The 18446-nt window shown below is 41.7% G+C and overlaps 1 protein-coding gene across 4 annotated transcripts in view; it reads right to left on the minus strand.

Moving 5' to 3' along the window:
* The window catches only part of slc9d1 (solute carrier family 9 member D1), a 25875-nt gene continuing 7429 nt past the window's right edge, over positions 1-18446 (minus strand). For 3 of the 4 annotated variants that reach the window (XM_088333739.1, XM_088333738.1, XM_088333740.1), the window contains 11 exons: positions 15937-16116; positions 14972-15172; positions 11036-11164; positions 10873-10965; positions 10609-10795; positions 6482-6599; positions 6225-6423; positions 3106-3256; positions 2959-3038; positions 2739-2888; positions 1-1215 (listed from right to left, as the gene is read on the minus strand). In XM_088333739.1, coding sequence (XP_088189865.1) covers positions 1096-1215; positions 2739-2888; positions 2959-3038; positions 3106-3256; positions 6225-6423; positions 6482-6599; positions 10609-10795; positions 10873-10965; positions 11036-11164; positions 14972-15172; positions 15937-16116 — 1608 coding nt within the window. In that variant the 3' untranslated portion in view covers positions 1-1095. The remainder of the gene's footprint in view (positions 1216-2738; positions 2889-2958; positions 3039-3105; positions 3257-6224; positions 6424-6481; positions 6600-10608; positions 10796-10872; positions 10966-11035; positions 11165-14971; positions 15173-15936; positions 16117-18446) is intronic. The other variant, XM_088333741.1, reaches the window with a different exon arrangement.

Consider the following 18446-nt stretch of genomic DNA (forward strand, 5'->3'; position numbering starts at 1 on the left):
TAAAAGAACAAGCAGTTTAATAAATAACCAAATATATTTCCATTGGAAGGAAGTTTTATGAATACATACAGTTGGGGGAGGGGGAAGACTTGTTTGATAAGTACATAAAAAACAATCACACAACCAGGGTTGGGTAGGATTACTTTAACTTGATTACTTTCAATTACTATTATTTTCTGTCACTCCCCCTCTCAGAAGAAGCTCAATATTGATAGTAACATCCATGCCAAATGTACCCATTTCAGCCCATTTCTGCTAAAGAAAAACTCGAGCATCTTATCAGCAGGGTTGGGTAGGGTTACTTTAACAGGATTACTTTCAATTACTTTTGGATTACTCCAATACCAAATATGCTAATAAAAGACAAAAGAAACAAAATATGAATAAAATTACCAAATTTTGTGCAGGCTTGGGGAGTAACGGAATACATGGAACGGCAAAAATGAGGTTGGCAAGCTGTTTGGATTTATTTTCATTTTGTCTCTGTCGCATTTTATGTTCGTTTTGCCGAGGATCAAAGAGATCAAAGCCAGGAGAGAAAGCTTACCACGTGTTGTGAGTCATAATTTTACTGTATTCATATTTAGTGTATTTTGTCTTTTATTAGCATATTTGGTATTGGAGTAATCCAAAAGTAATTGAAAGTAATCCAGTTAAAGTAACCCTACCAGAGTTCTGAATGCAATGAAAATTAGTGCAAGTTTACTCTTTGATGTGCAAAAAATAAATAAAATAAACTAAAATAAAATCAGGAATGGCTTGTAGACCTCTTGTAAATCTCCGGCATGTGCAAATCCTTCCGTTAGAAAATGTAAATCATTTCAAAAGTAATTGTGGAAAGGAAACCCGTGCTATCAAAAACAAACAAACCTAAACTAAATGAACTGTACCATCGCAATATGTGAAGCTTGAATGCACAAAGAGGCACAACGTGTAAATTGGAAGGCCCAAATTCCTCCAGACTGCTCCACAACTTCCGGATATATCACTTGAGGAGACAGTTCCTGAATACATATTAACAGGCCTATTTGGTAAAGGTCCCCGACTTTGCTCTCCTCTGATTCTTGGTGAATGTAAATCGGATGGTGGGGGATTTCACTCCCCCCACTCCCATGTGAGCGTTCTCCGTGACAGCCATTTGTGCGTGGTCACTCTCCAAAGTATCGGTGCCAGAAGCAAGCTGAGGGTGCTGACACTTAGAACCAGCAGGTACACCTGAGTAAGACAGCATGGATTGTTTCCTGTTAGTTTAAACACAAATGCATTTGGCCTCGTAACGCTTTCACTTTCTAAAGGTCATTTTAAGACAAAGGTATAAGGATATTTGCCTCCCCTTCAAAATGCTACAGAAATGTGTTAGGCAAGTGTTATTAAAGTTTGAGGTGTCCTTAAAAGGTTGAAAGTAGAATGTTTTCTATACTAAGTATGCCCAATAACCCTCATAACTCATTTTTCCACTGAGCCTATTTGCTTTTACCTTAGCTGTTTGGGATTCGCAATACATTAGGAAGCAGGAAAACGGTGAGGATGAAGAGTGATTTCATGCTCGTATAGCATGAAAATGGTGAAAGTAAGAAAATGACTGTTTCAAATACAGTCCACACCCAATCCAAACCTTAAAAAAAAGAGGAAAAAAAGAAGAGCGCGTCTAGAAATGCACTTACTTACAAGCACTCAAGAAAGGTTTCAATTATGATTTAAGCCAGAAGATGGTGTCAGCAGGTAAAACATTTTCAAATTCTGGACAGCGCTTTTAAGAAGAGATGTAGCGCGGCTAGTGAGCAGTCTCGAGTGGTGAATAGAATAGAATAGAGAATAGAATACACCTTTATTGTCATTGTTACAAATTGGGTTGAACATATTGACAACGAAATTGGACGTGGCACTCCAGTTTCATATTTTACAGTGAGGATAAAAGAAAACAAAGATGATAAAGGAACAAAGATGTTTGTATTGTCCTTGTTGCAGGCTTTGTATTTCTCCGGAGGGGGGTGAGGGACAGACAGAGATGGCTGGATCCAACTATGTGGGGGGAGGGGGGAAGCTCTGTACGCATGTCATATGTGCAGGGTTGGGTAGGGTTACTTTAACTTGATTACTTTCAATTACTTTTGGATTACTCCAATACCAAATATGCTAATAAAAGACAAAAGAAAACTAAATATGAAAAAAATTACTAAATTTTGTGCAGGCTTGGGGAGTAACGGAATACATGGAACGGCAAAAATGATGTTGGCAAGCTGTTTGGATTCATTTTCATTTTGTCGCATTTTATGTTAGTTTTGCCGGAGATCAAAGAGATCAAAGCCAGGAGAGAAAGCTTACCACGTGTTGTGAGTCATCATTTTATTCATATTTAGTTTCTTTTGTCTTTTATTAGCATATTTGGTATTGGAGTAATCCAAAAGTAATTGAAAGTAATCCAGTTAAAGTAACCCTACCCAACCCTGCATATGTGGAGCAAGATTTTTGTTCTAAACAAATACTGGATATTGAAATTCTTGTTTTTAGAGGTGCTCATCTCGAGAGGTATGACCGTATTTTGTTGTTTTAACGTTTTTAATCGGAGGTACTGGGGGTTTGTAAGGTATTAACGAATTATCATAGGTTTCTATCCCTGGTTATACAGCAATTTGACTTTGCGATCCCCACCTCGGAACGGATTCATGTGGCATCCTGGGGGTCTACTGTACTTTAGTCTTTAAGCTGCTTGAAAAAAAAATAGCTCTCAGTCTCACCTCTCTGGAGATGATGCCAGCACGGCGGGCCCGGCTGCTGAGGACGAAGGAAAACTCGCTGACTTGCGCTAGCCCGGCAGATACAATCCAGCGGATGTGACGAGAGTTGGCCGGCAAGATCACGGAAAGCACCAGCACGGCCATCATGAACTGTCCGTGGAGGAGAAAGACTCGTAAAAAAACACACACAAAAAAACTGAAAGAAATCAAAAGGGGTTACCTTCAAAATGACGAGCGTGAGCGTGAGCGCCACCAGGATGGTGAGTTCGTAGAGCACGAAGGTAGGGAACACGTGAAGACCTGCGGCGTCACAACAAGCGTCACGCCCCACATCCATATTGTTACGAAATAATTGCGAGGATCTCACCGATGGAAGCAAAGAAAATGATGGCGAGGAAATCTTGAATGGGCTCGAAGCATCCCTTGACCTCTACCGTGACCATGTGACCTTGGGAGGACAGCAACGCTCCGGCTAGGAAACACCCCAACTCCATCGAGATGTCCAAAAACTCTGTAACCTTGAAAAGTTAACGCAGCAATAATCAATAACAATAAACTTAACAACAGCCGTCTAGTGACACGATTACAGGCTCATTTTTTTATTACTTCACAGCTCTCACATTTGGATAATGTGGAATAAAACTTTTTTTTATAAAAACTTTTTTCAGGAAGATTATTATTATTCCCCAAAAAGAAATTTGATTTTTTTTTTGCACATAAATGTAAAAATAGATTTAATATTAAGGGGTTTTGTAAAACACCGACACCTCTAAGCTTACAGTGTGCAATAATTAACCACTAGAGATCATAGGTAAAAAAGGAGCTTAAGGGTGTGTATTGTAAGAAGATTTCAGGACAAGAATGGAAACAGGACCCAATTGCGTTACGTTTCTCACAAGTTTTATTAAAGGAAAGAGGAAGGGCTGCGCCCATGATCCGGTGTTCGCTAGGCGCGGGAAACAAGTCGCTCTCGTACTCTGATTGTGATCCGAACACAGAAGTGGATCTTCCGTAGCGAGCGATGGCAGTGTCAAGGACGGAAAAACAGGTCGATAGCCGGGACAGGAGATCAAAAACGTGGTCTGGGTCAGAAACGGGTCGCAAGTCTGGACTGAAGAGTAGAGGTGGTCAGGATCAAAACGGGTCGTAGCTGGAGTCATAAGGGAGCGAAAACGGGACAGGCAGGAGTCAGGATCGAAAAAAGGCTTGCCGTGTAAAAACAGAGGTTCGCAGACAGACTGATAAAAGGGGACTGACAGGGCTGGGTTCAAATACTGACAGGGAGCCAATCAGAACCCGCGGCAGTTGGCGCCAAATGAGCGGGCACAGCCAAGTCACATCAGTATTCATGACAGAAGACAAACTACTAAGGCCCGAAGGCTGACAAAATTTGAATCCGAATTCCCTATTTTTATATTTCAGCTAGCAACATTACATGAAACCTAAGGTGAATTACCGCGAGCGAAAACAAAAGACCAAAGGACCTGAATACACCTGGAGCAATCGAAAAGAGCAAAAAACTGTCAGAGCTGTATGCTAACTTTAGTGTTTAAAGTGAAAAGCTGCTAAAAAGCAAGTAAAAGATTACAAGGGCAAACGAGAATTTGTCAAGCCTCAGGACTCTGAATCACGGAACTCAGCGACATGAGTAGCTAGAGAAGGAACCAGTGGGAAAAAAAAGCAGAGGATTTCTGAATCATGAACATCAGCATCAATCGCTTGCTTGACCAGCTGTGGAAGGCTAGGGACACTTAAGGACGATGCTAGAGCAGCTAACAATCAAAATAGCTACAGGCAATCGCCTACAGCCAGGTAGCTAACATAAGTGGCTAGAAAAGAAAACAGGGGGAAAAGGTCCTAATCAAGGAACTCGTGATATTCGCTTAAATGGGCAGCTGTGGCAGGCCAGTGACACTGGTGAGGACGCAAGAGCAGCTACCAATCAAAATAGCAGCGAGCCAAAGCCTGCAGCCAAGTAGCTAACATGAGTGGCTAGAAAAGAAAACAGTGGGTTGAATAAAGCCAACGATTACTTAATCCCGTAACTCTACATTCGCTTGCATGAGCAGCTGTGGCAGGCGAGTGACACTGAAGGACGACGCAGGAGCAGCTAACAACAACAATAGTGGTTAGCATGACCTGCAACCAAGTGGCTAACATGAGTGGCAAGAGAAGGAAACAACTGGAAAAAAAGTCAAGATTTCCGAATCACAGGACTCCGAAAAATTTGCTTGCATGACCAGCTGCGTTATTGTCTTTGTTGTCATTATTTACAACTTAGTGTGCATTAAACCATAGCCTGCAGCCAAGTGGTTAAAATGGGTGGCTAGAGAAGGAAAGTGCGAAAAAGGGGAAGATGCTTGAAGGACGGGATACGGCGACAGATACATGCATTGATCAGCTGTGGAAGGTAAATGGCTGTTAAGTGCTAAAAGCACCACTGGTATTAGCTACCTTTGCATTCGGACTTCCATAGTAGCAAAACAGTAGTCAAATGTGTCAGCTTCTGCAAAAGGCATCTATAGTTATGTATTATAATAACTTATTCCTAAATCTAGGAGTCTTAATAATCTTTGACATATGTGTTTTTGCTTTTTATTTGGATCAATAGTGTTTAAATGAATGAAGTATTTTAAAACCACTAGGTGTCGCTATGTAATACACACCAAGGGTTCAAATACCTGTAATAAACCCTTGATAATGATTTTGATCAGGGGTAGGGAACCTATGGCTCGGGAGCCATATATGGCTCTTTTCATGAGTACGTACGGCTCCGAAATAAAATGTAACTATTGCACATCTCTCTGTGGCGTTCCAAAGTCAAGTGATTTCATCCTGATTTTGGTCCATATAAAGCTGAAGCAACTTAATGCCGAAATTTGATAAGAAACCATTTAAACTGATAAATAAAAACGCTGGCAAACGACTTTGATTGGGTGAGCAGTACAGGTGGGCGGATCCCTACAGACAGCGCAGGGCACTTCCTTCTCTCTCTCTTGCTCAGTCTACACCGAAAGTGAATATGACAATATGCTTCTCATCGTTTGCAGTAATCTGTGACATTTTTACAAAAGAACTTTGCATGCACATTGTTTTGAAACAGTTATTAAGGACAAATTCCATGGAAAAAAATGCCTCAACACTCTTAACTGAAGGTGGAAGACAAATTGTAAATGCCATATTTACATTGATTTGGGACACAGGATTTGGCATTATTATCATTTCTTACATTTGATTAAATCATCAAATGACACACGGTGAAATAAAATGTGCTGAAGAATTAGCTTTTCTCTAGAGAGCGTGTTTGGCAGTTTTTTCAATTTTGTCTGAATAATATGATGTGGCTCTCCCGATTTCTTTTTAAAACATTTTTTGCTTTTATGGCTCTTTGGGTCAAAAAGGTTCCCGGCCCTCTGATTTAGATAATGAAGAGAAAATAACTATTTGCGAGATATAATATAACATATGATATACTAAAGTGCGTACCGTTAGCATGAAAAAGACAAAAGCCGCCACTCCCAAGACGAGAATCTCCTTGTTGCCTTTGCTTTCGGCGTGTAGCTTTCTGTAAAAAGGTCCAACCAGGAAGGATCTGAGCAGCACACAGAGCAGCATGACGGCAGCCAGCGACGCCAGGACCCGTCCAAGCAGTTTCAGCAGGCGAAAACTCCCATACAGGAAGCTGCTGCGGTGCAAACCACAGTTTGACATCGCCTCGGCATTCCGGGTGACACCAGACTTACGTTTCTGCGTCCCCGCTTTGGGCTTGAATGAGGGTGGGCATCACAGCGATGAAAAGGCCTAGCTGAACGTCTTGCATGACTAAAGTCCCGAGGAGGACGCTGCTGTACTCCAATTCGCCTGTTTCGTGCCAAAGGAACAAGGACAAGAAGTCACTCGAGAACATTTTCAGTTCATCCATTTGTGTGGTCAACAGTTTGCTAGATTAAGGTAGGATCAAAATACAGTCGTGACTCTACTTACGAACTTAATTCGTTCTGAGAGTAGCTCACTAACATTAAAACTTTGTAAGTCGAGACGCAATTTTAATGTGAATGCGCGAATCCGTTCCAAGCCCCCGCAAAAGTACAGTATATTGTTTAACAAATCATAAAAGAGCATCGAAACATGAAACAAATACATGTTAAAACAAAGTACCTCACAATAAATATAAAACAAGTGGCACATACTGAAAAAGGACAAGAATAGAAACATTCATTCATCTTTTTGCCTTAGTTTCTTGAAAAACTGTAAAGTTGGCTGTTTTGGATATGTGCATTTTTCAGACTGACGTTTCAAACATCAGTCTAATTTCATTTGTTATATCTATAAGTGCGTTTTTCTTTCTTATATCCTTTTATTGTGAAGTCGCGCTCGTGTGTGTGTTCCTTTTCCTGTTTTCTGTGACGAAAAATAAACCACGCCTACCGACTGAGAGTTTCAGTCCGCCGTGGAGGCAGCCGGGGTTAGCATGGCTGCGTCAGCAGGGTTGAAGCTTCCACGAAGTAGATTAAAACCAAAATAAGTGCTTTTATTTGAGTAATTCTGCCAACAGAGAGTTTATATAATATATAGCTCTGACAAAAACTGACCCAAAGAAGTCTGCAGCTTTTGATAATGCGTCAGACATGTCAACACTTTTTCTGGATGATTCCTTTACACAAATTACGAGACTTCATGGAATGTTGCTTAAATGTCTTTTGAGTTGATTGAATGATGGCTGCTTCTGCCATCCTGTTATCCTGCCGGAACCCCTCCTTCTCCTCGTCTCTGAACTCGGAAATGTGCCGGTAAAATGAAGAGCATGCTGGGAGCACGCATGTGCAAAGGGTAGCCAGGCAGATCATAAGCGATAGAGAGTTTGTTTACGTTCGGGAAACTCTGGGAGTGTCTAATAGTAGCGTGTACTGCACTGTATTTTGATGTTATATCCTGAAATGCCTTTATAACATAAGGCAATACTTTCCCATTCAGGTACTTTGTAACCTGAAACTTTCATATGTAGAAACATTCGTAAGTAGAGGCACCACTGTATAATTTGTCTTTGGAGTGAAGTTATTCGTTGAAAGGTTTGGAAAATACTGTGTTTAAAGAAACCCCTTGCTACTTCACACTTTGGTTATATCTGGTTCACTTCTTCTTGGATTGTTAAATGCAATGAATTGTCTTTATTGTCATTGATATCAAAGTATCGTGCATTGTGTTTCTAATAAGACTGCAGACAGTGAGAGAGATGAGAAAAGGCGCTCTATGTTGGGTGGGTGGGACTGTGATAGGCTGGTGTATGCTGTTAGTCAAACAACGTTCAGGTGCTACCTCCCAAAGCGAACCAGGAAGCGTAGTGACCACTAGCTTTTAGCGGCTCGTAACATTAAAAATAAATTCTTTAATTAAATCGGACTCTGAGGAAAGTCAGAAGAACGCAAAGAAATGGGGATCACCAGCGGGTGCTTAGTAGATTACTATTGAAACGTCAGGAGGAGCGCTCTCTGAGACGGCTAAGCTACGTACTAACCCTCACAAGCTAACCGTGCGGAATCAGCACTGCCAGATCCTCCATCCATCCATTATCTGCACCGCTTATCCTCAGTAGGGTTGCGGGGGTGCTGGAGCCCATCCCAGCTATCTTAGGGCAGTGGGCAGGAGACACCCTGAAATGGTTGGCAACCAGTTGCAGGGCACACAAGGAGACACAACTCAAGAACTAATTCTCACCTAGAGACAATTTGGACCGGCCAATTAACCTGACATGCATGTTTTTGGAATTTAGGAGGAAACCGGAGTGCCCGGAGGAAACCCACACAAGCACAGGGAGAACACGCAAACTCACACAGGAACGTTTGATCTCATGACCATGATCCTAAACGTACTAAATGGATGAGCTGGAGCTACAACTCGTGGGAAACTGTCGTATTTTAATCATCGCGGAGACATGGCTCAATTTGAGGACACCTGATGCTAGCGTGCAACTTACCAGGCGCTCTGTGTCGAGGACACCCACTGCTAGCGCACAACTAGCCAGCCACTTGGTGCTGTACCAATACGGTGTGGCAAGGGTCCAAGCGTTAAGAATTATGCGTGGGGAGCGACGGGTGATAAGGCCCGGACCACTTAGGGGCAGGAGGGGCGTGCATCTTGAAGTTAAGTGGGCGCTCTTCACTCATACCTGAAGCTGCGGGTGCTTTTGATAAAAGTCCTCCAATGTAATTTTAATTTTGATAAAAATAACATCCATTCAACTGCAATTATGTCTTGTGTGTTATCAATTGAAGATTCATAGTCGTTATTTTGTTCCGGTTGTATACTCTCAGTCGGTAATGACATCATCTCGAGGTATGTTTTTTCGCGGATTTTCACTTTACTGGTTCTCATTTACTGCGAAAACCGAGGGATCTCTGTATTTATAACTTGATAAATAGCAAATTACAGTGGTGTTAAAAAGCAAAAGGTTTCAATTACCGCTAATACTGTCGGTCACAAATGGTAAATGGTCTGCATTTATATAGTGCTTTTCAAGTCAATGAAGACGTCACAAAGCGCTTTACAATGTGCTTCACACTTACCCATTCACACACATACTCACACCCCCAATAGCGGCCATGCAGCCATGCAAGGCGCCGACCTGCTTATTGGGGGCATTAGGGGTTCAGTGTCTTACCCAAGGACACTTCGACATGTAACACGGAGGAGCCGGGATTCGAACCTGCGATCTCTTGATCCCAAGACGAGCGCTCTACCTCCTGAGCTAATGCCGCTGCTTTTATTTTTTACAGAACGAAAGTGACAGAGAGAGAGCTACTTTGAGCCAGCTTGTGTATAGGAAAGAGCCACTCCAGGACTTTGCAGAAGTTGAAAGCATCAATTAGCTTGTGTAGAGGAATTACAATAGAATAAAAAAGAAAGGAAAGGAGATGAACTAGAAGAGGACGAGAAAATTAGAAGAGAAAAAGAGAAGGGAAAAAAAAAATGAGAAAAGGAGGGGAGAGAAAAAAAGGCTATAAGAGAGAAAAAACTAAGGAGGTGGAGAAAAGAAATGACGAGAATGGGGAGGAGAAAGAGGCGAAATGACGAGAAGAAAAGAGGACAAAGGAGGGGAGAAGAAAAGAGGATAAAAAAGAGGACGGGGAGAAGAAGAAGCAAAGGAAAAGTACGAAAGGGAAAGAAGAGCAGAAAGGGGGGAAATGAACACTGGAATCAATTGATTTTTAACACATGCATCTTGATGTCTATTTATTTATCTATTTACCCAGATCATATCCCTCTAGAGGGGTGACCGACAGTGAGACAAACAGATACAAAAACCAATAAAATAAAAAAGGGAAAAAAGTAGCAAAAAACACACAAAATTTTTGGCACCACGGCCAACCCAAATGCCCAAACACCCAAACAAGTTGAGCACCACGGCACCCAAGTTGGTCATGCTTTCGTACCTCCAGATGACACAAGAAAGCGGCCATGTCACTTGGGTTAGAGTGACACAACACACTCTTTTGTTCAACAGCAGGGTCCGACAGCTTTCACTGGTTTACCCCTGCCGCATCATACAGGTGCGGCAGGGGTAAACCCTTAGAACGCGTCTAAACATCCCACTATCCTCTTACAACCCCTCTCCACTCATTCCAATGTACCAATAATTATATATTGAATTAGAGACGAAAGCTTCTGTTAAATGGGTGGTGGCATCTATGTTTTTTTCAGTTTTTTACTGATAAGTTTCTAAAACTAATACTATAACTTGATATTTATTGCTCCATGCCTAATCCTGACTATCTGTAAGACTTACACACTGAAATAAATGTTCAGCTCAAACTAACTGCTACAGTGCTTTTGTTGGATTTACACAATTTTGGGCTGAAATCTCCACACTGACCTTCCTTCTCCCCTCTGATTCCCCCCGCTAGGAAACGGGACACGAGCGGGGTGCTGGACAGGGACAGGCAGGTGGAGATGAAGACCGTCTGGATGGCTTGAATGTGCAGAACTTGTCCCCACAGGAGGCCGCTCAACACCATCAGTAGACACAGGTAGCAGGAACTCTGCAGGGACGTCTTCCAGACCTAGAAATATATAATCGAAAATATCTATATTTCTCCATCTTTCGTCGTACCTCTTAGAAGCCACATTTTTAGTTTACCTTGCGAAGCCGCTCAGGTGAGAACTCCAACCCCACCACAAAGAGGGTGAAGAACACGCCGAGTTCTCCCAAAGTCTCCACTTGAACCATGGACTGTTGCGCACCGCATAAACAGTCTGAGTGAACTTCTGAGTGACGGACGCACAATCGCAATCTCACACACCTTGATACTGTTGAGGCAGGAAGGGCCGAGTAGGACTCCGCAGATGATGTAACCGAACATGGGAGGAAGACCCACCAGGGTGCATATCCAACCGCAGGGGAGAGACAACATGACCACGGACACCAAATCCTACACAAACATATAGGATGCCGTTTTGTAAGATAAGATTCTGACAACCTTAAAATGACAGTGGCATTCATCATTTTTATCATGCCGCGGTCTCAGCAAGTTGCATACCTGTCAACCTGTACGGTTTTGCCGGACAAAGTACGTTTATTATGCATTTTAAGACGTGTACGACGTATGAGAAAATCTGTACGGAAAAACGCAAATTTGTCGATGATGGGTACCATCCTGTATACACAGACTACCACGAAACGGCAAATCAATCAAGTCAAACGAGTTTGCCGCGGAAGCCTCTATCTCGGTATCGTTCTTTTTCGTTGCAAACAAAGCGAGCGGTTTGATGTAGTGAAAAGGAAGTCCGTCTCTTTTTAGAGAACCGGCTTTTTTGGCTCAACTCATAAAAGAGAGCCGGCTCTCAAACGGCTCACTTGCTTTGGGGCATTATATTACGAATTATTATGTTGTATAAAGTAGTTAAGAAAAAAAGGAAGTATTATATATACCACAGCCATATCCCCCTAGTGGGAGGTGGCTAGAGTCATTTCTGACTCTTTTTGGGAGATTGATTCAGAGGAGGGGATTCCCAGCCCCCTCGCTCAACCCAAATGAGGTGTTGGGAGTCATTAGGTGACAGAACCCCCCAATTCCAACCCCTAATGCTGAACGCCAAGCAGGGGTACCGATGTTTTTAAGTCTTAGCTATGACTCGGCCGAGGCTTGAACCACAACCTCCCAGTCTCGGGGCGGGCGCCATACCCCCAAGGCCACCAATCTGGTTTTAGAAGTATAAAAAGGAAGTATAAAATGAGAAAATAAAAAAAGACAGGTTTGTGGTTATCCCTTTAATCAGTATATTACCAACAATACTTTAATGCAGAAAATGAATTCATAATTTGAATAAGAAAATGTATTATTCTACTTAATTGCATGTATTTTTTCCTTTTACAGTGAACGTCCAAGATACTTAATTTTTGAACTTTTGTTTTATAATAAACCTCATTCATGTCGAGCAACTCAGTATCTCACAACAAATTGTTAATCAACAATATGACACATGTACAATATAACATGTTCCATCCATCCATTATCCGCACCGCTTATCCTCAGTAGGGTCAGGGGGCTGCTGGAGCCCATCCCAGCCATATTCGGGCAGTGGGCAGGGGACACCCTGAACTGGTTGCCAGCCAGTCGCAGGGCACACAGGGACAGACAATTGGCTCGCTCATTCACACCTAGGGACAAATTGGACCGGCCAATTAACCTGACATGCATGTTTTTGGAATGCGGGCGGAAACCCGAGTGCCCGGAGGAAACCCATGCAAGCACGGGGAGAACATGCAAACTCCGCACAGGAAGGTTGGTAGGTGGATTTGAACCCATGACCTCAGAACTGTGCCGCACACGAGCTATCCACCGCGCCACCGTGCTGTCCTATAACATGTTAAACTACATAAATAAACACGTTTGAAAAAAAAAAATATGGTGTAAGATTATTTTGTATTTTGCGAGGGAAAATACGACAGTTTGTAAGGGCATGGAGCCGTGGAGGTTGACTGGTATGAAGTTGTTATATTTAAACGGGGAGAAAGAACATTAGACAATTGACTTGTCCCCGGTATCCCTTGTCTGTCTTTCCCGATTTGTGCCAGGGTGTGGTTGTGTGTGTGTGTGTGTGTGCTGTTTCGTGAAAACGTTGTGCTTAAGGTCCCCTGGAGTGGTTTTCTATCAATGCACCGCACCCACAATAAATACCCATAAAATTGCTAAACATCTGCCTCCTCTGCCTACTAGGCAGGCTGTACTGGGTAGGTTGACACACCCATTCCTATTGGGTGAGGTTGTGACCCCCATTACTTTACAGTACACGCCCTGCAATCAATTGCCTCCTGGGAGTGGTTTTACATGCTAATTATCCAGGTAGGTGAATTTGAGGACAGTGCCCAGAGAGAGGAAGAGATCACTAAGTTGGGGAAGAGAGAGCACCAGGCTCATCAAAATTCTGGGGTAGCCGGCCAGTAGCTAACTCTTGTTAGGGAAAGTAAGAAGAGGGATTCTGTTTTGAGTAAAGTGAAGAGAAGTCAGGACTGGATGAAATCCTGACCTTTCAGGGAGCGCTGGAAGGCAGGCCTCATCTGATTTCCTGCCACCTACCACAAGAAGCCTGCCTTCTCTTTTTAAACCACAAGTCAAAAATATTTAACATAGATGCAGGACAGGTGAAGAGAAACGGGGTAAAGAGATGTTAAAGTTATGTTAGAAATGTTGGCAGCGGACAGCATGAAGCCAAATAGATGAGGCAGTCACTTAAAGACATCACATCCCAATCATGCTGATAAGCAGGGTTGGGTAGGGTTACTTTAACTGGATTACTTTCAATTACTTTTGGATTACTCCAATACCAAATATGCTAATAAAAGACAAAATACACTAAATATGAATAAAATTATGACTCACAACACGTGGTAAGCTTTCTCTCCTGGCTTTGATCTAATTGATCTCCGGCAAAACTAACATAAAATGTGACAGAAACGGAATGAAAATAAATCCAAACAGCTTGCCAACCTCATTTTTGCCGTTCCATGTATTCCGTTACTCCCCAAGCCTGCACAAAATTTATAATTTTATTCATATTTAGTTTATTTTGTCTTTTATTAGCATATTTGGTATTGGAGTAATCCAAAAGTAATTGAAAGTAATCCTGTTAAAGTAACCCTACCCAACCCTGCTGATAAGATGCTCGAGTTTTTCTTTAGCAGAAATGGGCTGAAATGGGTACATTTGGCATGGATGTTACTATCAATATTGAGCTTCTTCTGAGAGGGGGAGTGACAGAAAATAATTGAGAAGCACTGACTTAACCGAACACCAAGGTAAGACCGAAGGTCAATTGTTTAGGACTCTAATGTGCATCTTCTCTGTCAGTCTGTTCTCAAAAGCCTCAAGATTTGTTTTTTTCTTTTGCTGCTCCTCCGAGTCAGTTTGATTTTAAGGAGGTACATTTTGCTTTTTCCTTTGGCCTTTTCTCCATTGCTGTCAGCAGATTTGATCTTAGTATTGCTACTAATACTTCATATAGACTGTAAGTTTGCTACCGCTGGTACCAACTAGTAGATCTTTTTAAAAATATGAATTATTATAATAATCTATCTATCTATCTACCTTGGTCATATCCCTCAAGAGGGGTGACTGACAGCAAGACAAACACATACAATAACAAAGAAAATAAAAAGGGAAAAAAATGGAAAAAAAACACACACAAACATTTGGACAACCCCAATACCCAAACACCCAAACAAGTTAGGCACCTCTGCACCTAAATTGGTCATGCTTTTGTCCCTCCAGATGAAACGGGACACGAGAAAGCGGCCGTAACACTTGGGTCAGGGTGACACAACACTTCTGTTCAACAAGTTAAAGTAACCCTACCCAACCCTGATTAAGGGCTATATAAATAAATGTGACTTGACTTAAAGCAAAGTCCAGATATTTTTCAACATCTCGAAAAAAATCTACCGTTTATCGTAAGTCAAATGTTCGCAAGTAGGGGAGCGTCTGTCTTAAAATGTAAACATTTTCCTGGATTTCAAGCACCCGTACGAACCCTGCTTATCTGACTTCGACCAAAAGCATCAGGCACATTTTGAACGTTTTTGCCAACGTATAAGAATTCGTTAATGTCCTATAGTGTAGTAAAGCCTGCAACCACGGGCTGAAAAAGCATTGTATTCCAAACCATAATGTGAATATGTTGTTAGCAAAGGATGGTGATTTTACTGTTTAACTAACTACAGAAGAAGAGTAAAAACAGACCTTGATGAAATGGTGGTCTGCTCTGGGCATGGTGGAATCTCTGGGCTTGGTCAGCACATACTGGTTGTTTTGCGAGTCGATGAGCATGCTCAGGCCTAAATCGTCTTCTGCTTCCTTCTTACTGGATTTGTTTTTTCTTTTGCCTCCGTTTTCATCATCGTCCTCCACTCTCAGCACCGCTTCCACGTTCACTCCTTGCATCTGTACAGAAAAGTGGTGATGTAAAAAATTATTTTGTCTATACAGACGCTCCCCTATTTAATACGATTCGACTTACGTAAAACGGTAGATACGATAATTTTTTTGTCGGGATGTCCGGACATTGCTGTAAGTTAGATTTTGTATTGTGTGAACCTTAATCCGAGTACAGGACATTATTGTGGTTTTTCTTTCTGCCACTACTACCGGTGTGTGGTGCTGTGAGAGGTCATCCAGCATCCATCCCGAAGAAGAAATCCGCTTTCCTCTCCCTAGTTTGTGTGCAAACATTCTATACTGTTTCTCTAGCAAGCTAAGAACTTTGATTTTTTTATATTTTAATATCTCGTGCATCCGTTCGATATGGTTGGTGTAAACTGTAAAAAAGAGAAGAGCCATTTCTTTTGGAAATGGAATAAGAAAGCTCGATGCGGTTGAGAAAATGGTCGGAACGCTTTTTTTCGGCCACTTTTTACCACGGAGGAGGACCTCTTGAAGCACATCTTCTAAAAGTAAGTTAAACTCAACTTTATTTATCTTGATAGAGCATATTATTTTATGAAATGTTTATTTTTTTACTACAAAACAATGCAGGTTACTTATACAAGCCTTAAATATACTTATATAAACCTCAAACATACAAAAAATAGCACCGAAACAATTTACGAACAATTGTCCGGATCTCGTTCATAAGTATGGCAGCGTCTGTATAAAAAGATTCTAGGGAATTACAGCTTCTATATGAACATTTTTTTTTTTTTGCCAACCTGCTTGTTATTGTCAAAGGCGTGTTCTTCTATCTGCTCCTCTAGTCGGTCCGCTGCTTTCCTGACGTCCTCCAAAATCTCGTCAACGATGGACCAGGTTTTATTCCGGTCAAGGACGTTCTTCGCCGCCTCTTGCTGGTGTTTCTCCGCGGCCACCAGTTCCACATATTCCTGCTCCTCCTACATGATTAAAGAACATTATGTAAAATGAAATAAATCTTCACAACGATAAACAGCAACTTGGATACTTATAACAGACAAACTTTGCAAAAAATATTTTGAACCGATAAAGTGGATTGTTAATATTAAGTACTTCTTTATATGTCCTTTTATGTAAAATTTACATTACGTGATCACACCCAAACAGGAAGAAGAAAATATTTGACACTGCTTGGATTATCTCATCTCATTAGCTGCACCGCCTATCCTCAGTAGGGTCGCGGGGGTGCCGGAGCCCATCCCAGCAATCACCAGGTAGTGGGACACCCTGAACTGGTTGCCAGCCAATCGCAGGGCACACAGGGACAGACAACTCACTCGCTCATTCACAACTAGGGACGACTTGGACCGGCCAATTAACCTAACATGCATGTCTTTGGAATGTGGGAGGAAACCGGAGTGCCCGGAGGAAACCCACGCAAGCACGGGGAGAACATACAAACTCCGCACAGGAAGTCCGGTAGCTGGAATTGAACGCACATAGGAAGTTCCCAAGACCTTACAACTGTGCCGCACACGCGCTAACCACTGCTCCGCCGTGCTGCCTTTGCTTGGATTATAATTTCTATATTGCCTCTACCCTGGAAAAAAATCTGACCTCAATGGCAGAAAATTGTGCTAATCTTCAGTGTATTTCTCCAAATCTTAATATATGTAAAAATCACATATAAATAGAAAAATCATACATAAAGCAGTGTCTTAAACTCATGACAAAAAGTTACCGGACAGCCGGGCAGACAACTTTGAAAAATTGCCTGCCCAGCCATAAAGTTGCCTGCCGCATTTTTCACAACTTGAACACGGCTCATCGCCAAAAAAAAAAAACATTGTTGCAAAGTATTAAGGATTGATAATCAGAATTTATAACAGAACAACACTTTAAAATTAAGTTTATTATAAATGTACTTATAACATTCATTGCATGTATATGACATTGCTGTTTTCATTCTGCCATCACTATGGATCTGTATTTACTCATCTTCATTCATACAATGTTTGCGTTGTGTCGTCTGCTACAAGCCACGTGAACTCCTCTTTCCACGATGTTTTTGTACGTTTACGTTTTGTAGAGTCATACATTTTGTTCGCTTCTTTTGAATCTTTCTTCTGGGGCTAAGGTTTGGGCTTGATTCCTGGTCAGGATATGTCAGAGTGTGCAGTTTCCTCATGTGTGAGAAGATAAGCAGGACATTGTGGTTCAGCCTTTGAGCATATCTATTCCTCAACAGCAAGCAAACAAGAACAATACAAGATACTATATACCGTATTTTCCGCACTATAAGGCGCACCTAAAAGTCTTAATTTTTTTCAAAAGCTGACCATGCGCCTTATAATACAGTGTGTCGCAAAGTCTTGCAACTAATGCAACAGCCGCCGACTAGATTTCCCCCCGAACGTGAAGTAGTCCGCAGTGTATGATGGGTTTTATATACCGGTGTTTCATTGGCTAACCAATGTGTCAATCATCATTTGAATCGATCACTATTGGCTAAAGTTATTCGGAGGTAAAGGGGGCGGATCCTTTTTATTATTTACAGGCTCGGATAGGCTAAAGGGGCAAAACAAACCCTGCAATTGGCCGAAAAAGATGAATGTAAATAGCAAGTTTTGTTGGTTGTCTACGGCATAGAGAAAGCATCTTTTACTATTCTGTATTTGTAAATATTTTATTCTCCTGGATTTACTACAATCACGGATATAAGAGGACCATGGTTGCACATTATTATTGAACACAACGACTTTGGTGAGCTACTCCGGCTATATATTTTCCCAGTATCTTGTTTCAGAGTGATATCGATGTTTCTGTGAGGGGTCTTTTTTTAAATTAAACTCAATTCCAAGTGTTTATTGTCATATGCACAGTAAAGTTGCGAGCGAAAAAGAAAATAGAAACTAAGGAATGGTTGGCATTTCTTGAATCCCAAGACTTTAACCTTCCGAATGATGGAACGATGCATTTGAGTGACATCGTACTGACACCCCATCCGCACGCGTCTACGACAGTTATTTGCTTCTTTGCAAGCTTTCGGAATGTTAAGGGGGTAATAAGTTTGGCTGAACTATCTTACTGTTTTGTCGACGTTCCCATTGTAGCGCCTTATAATCTGGTGCGCCTTATCTATGGAAGATATAGGACCAAAAACTATTTTTTTGGGGTGCACCCTATAACCCGGTGCGCCCTATAGTGCGGAAAATACGGTAGTCATTTTGCCTCTTTCTCCTCCTCATTATTGTCATTTCTTTTCTCCACCTCCTTAGTTTTTTTGCTCTTTTCTTATAGTCTCCCAATA

The sequence above is a fragment of the Urocampus carinirostris genome, chromosome 4 (assembly GCF_059441175.1).
Source record: "Urocampus carinirostris isolate Australia breed hairy pipefish chromosome 4, RoL_Ucar_1.0, whole genome shotgun sequence".
Lineage (NCBI taxonomy): Eukaryota > Metazoa > Chordata > Actinopteri > Syngnathiformes > Syngnathidae > Urocampus > Urocampus carinirostris.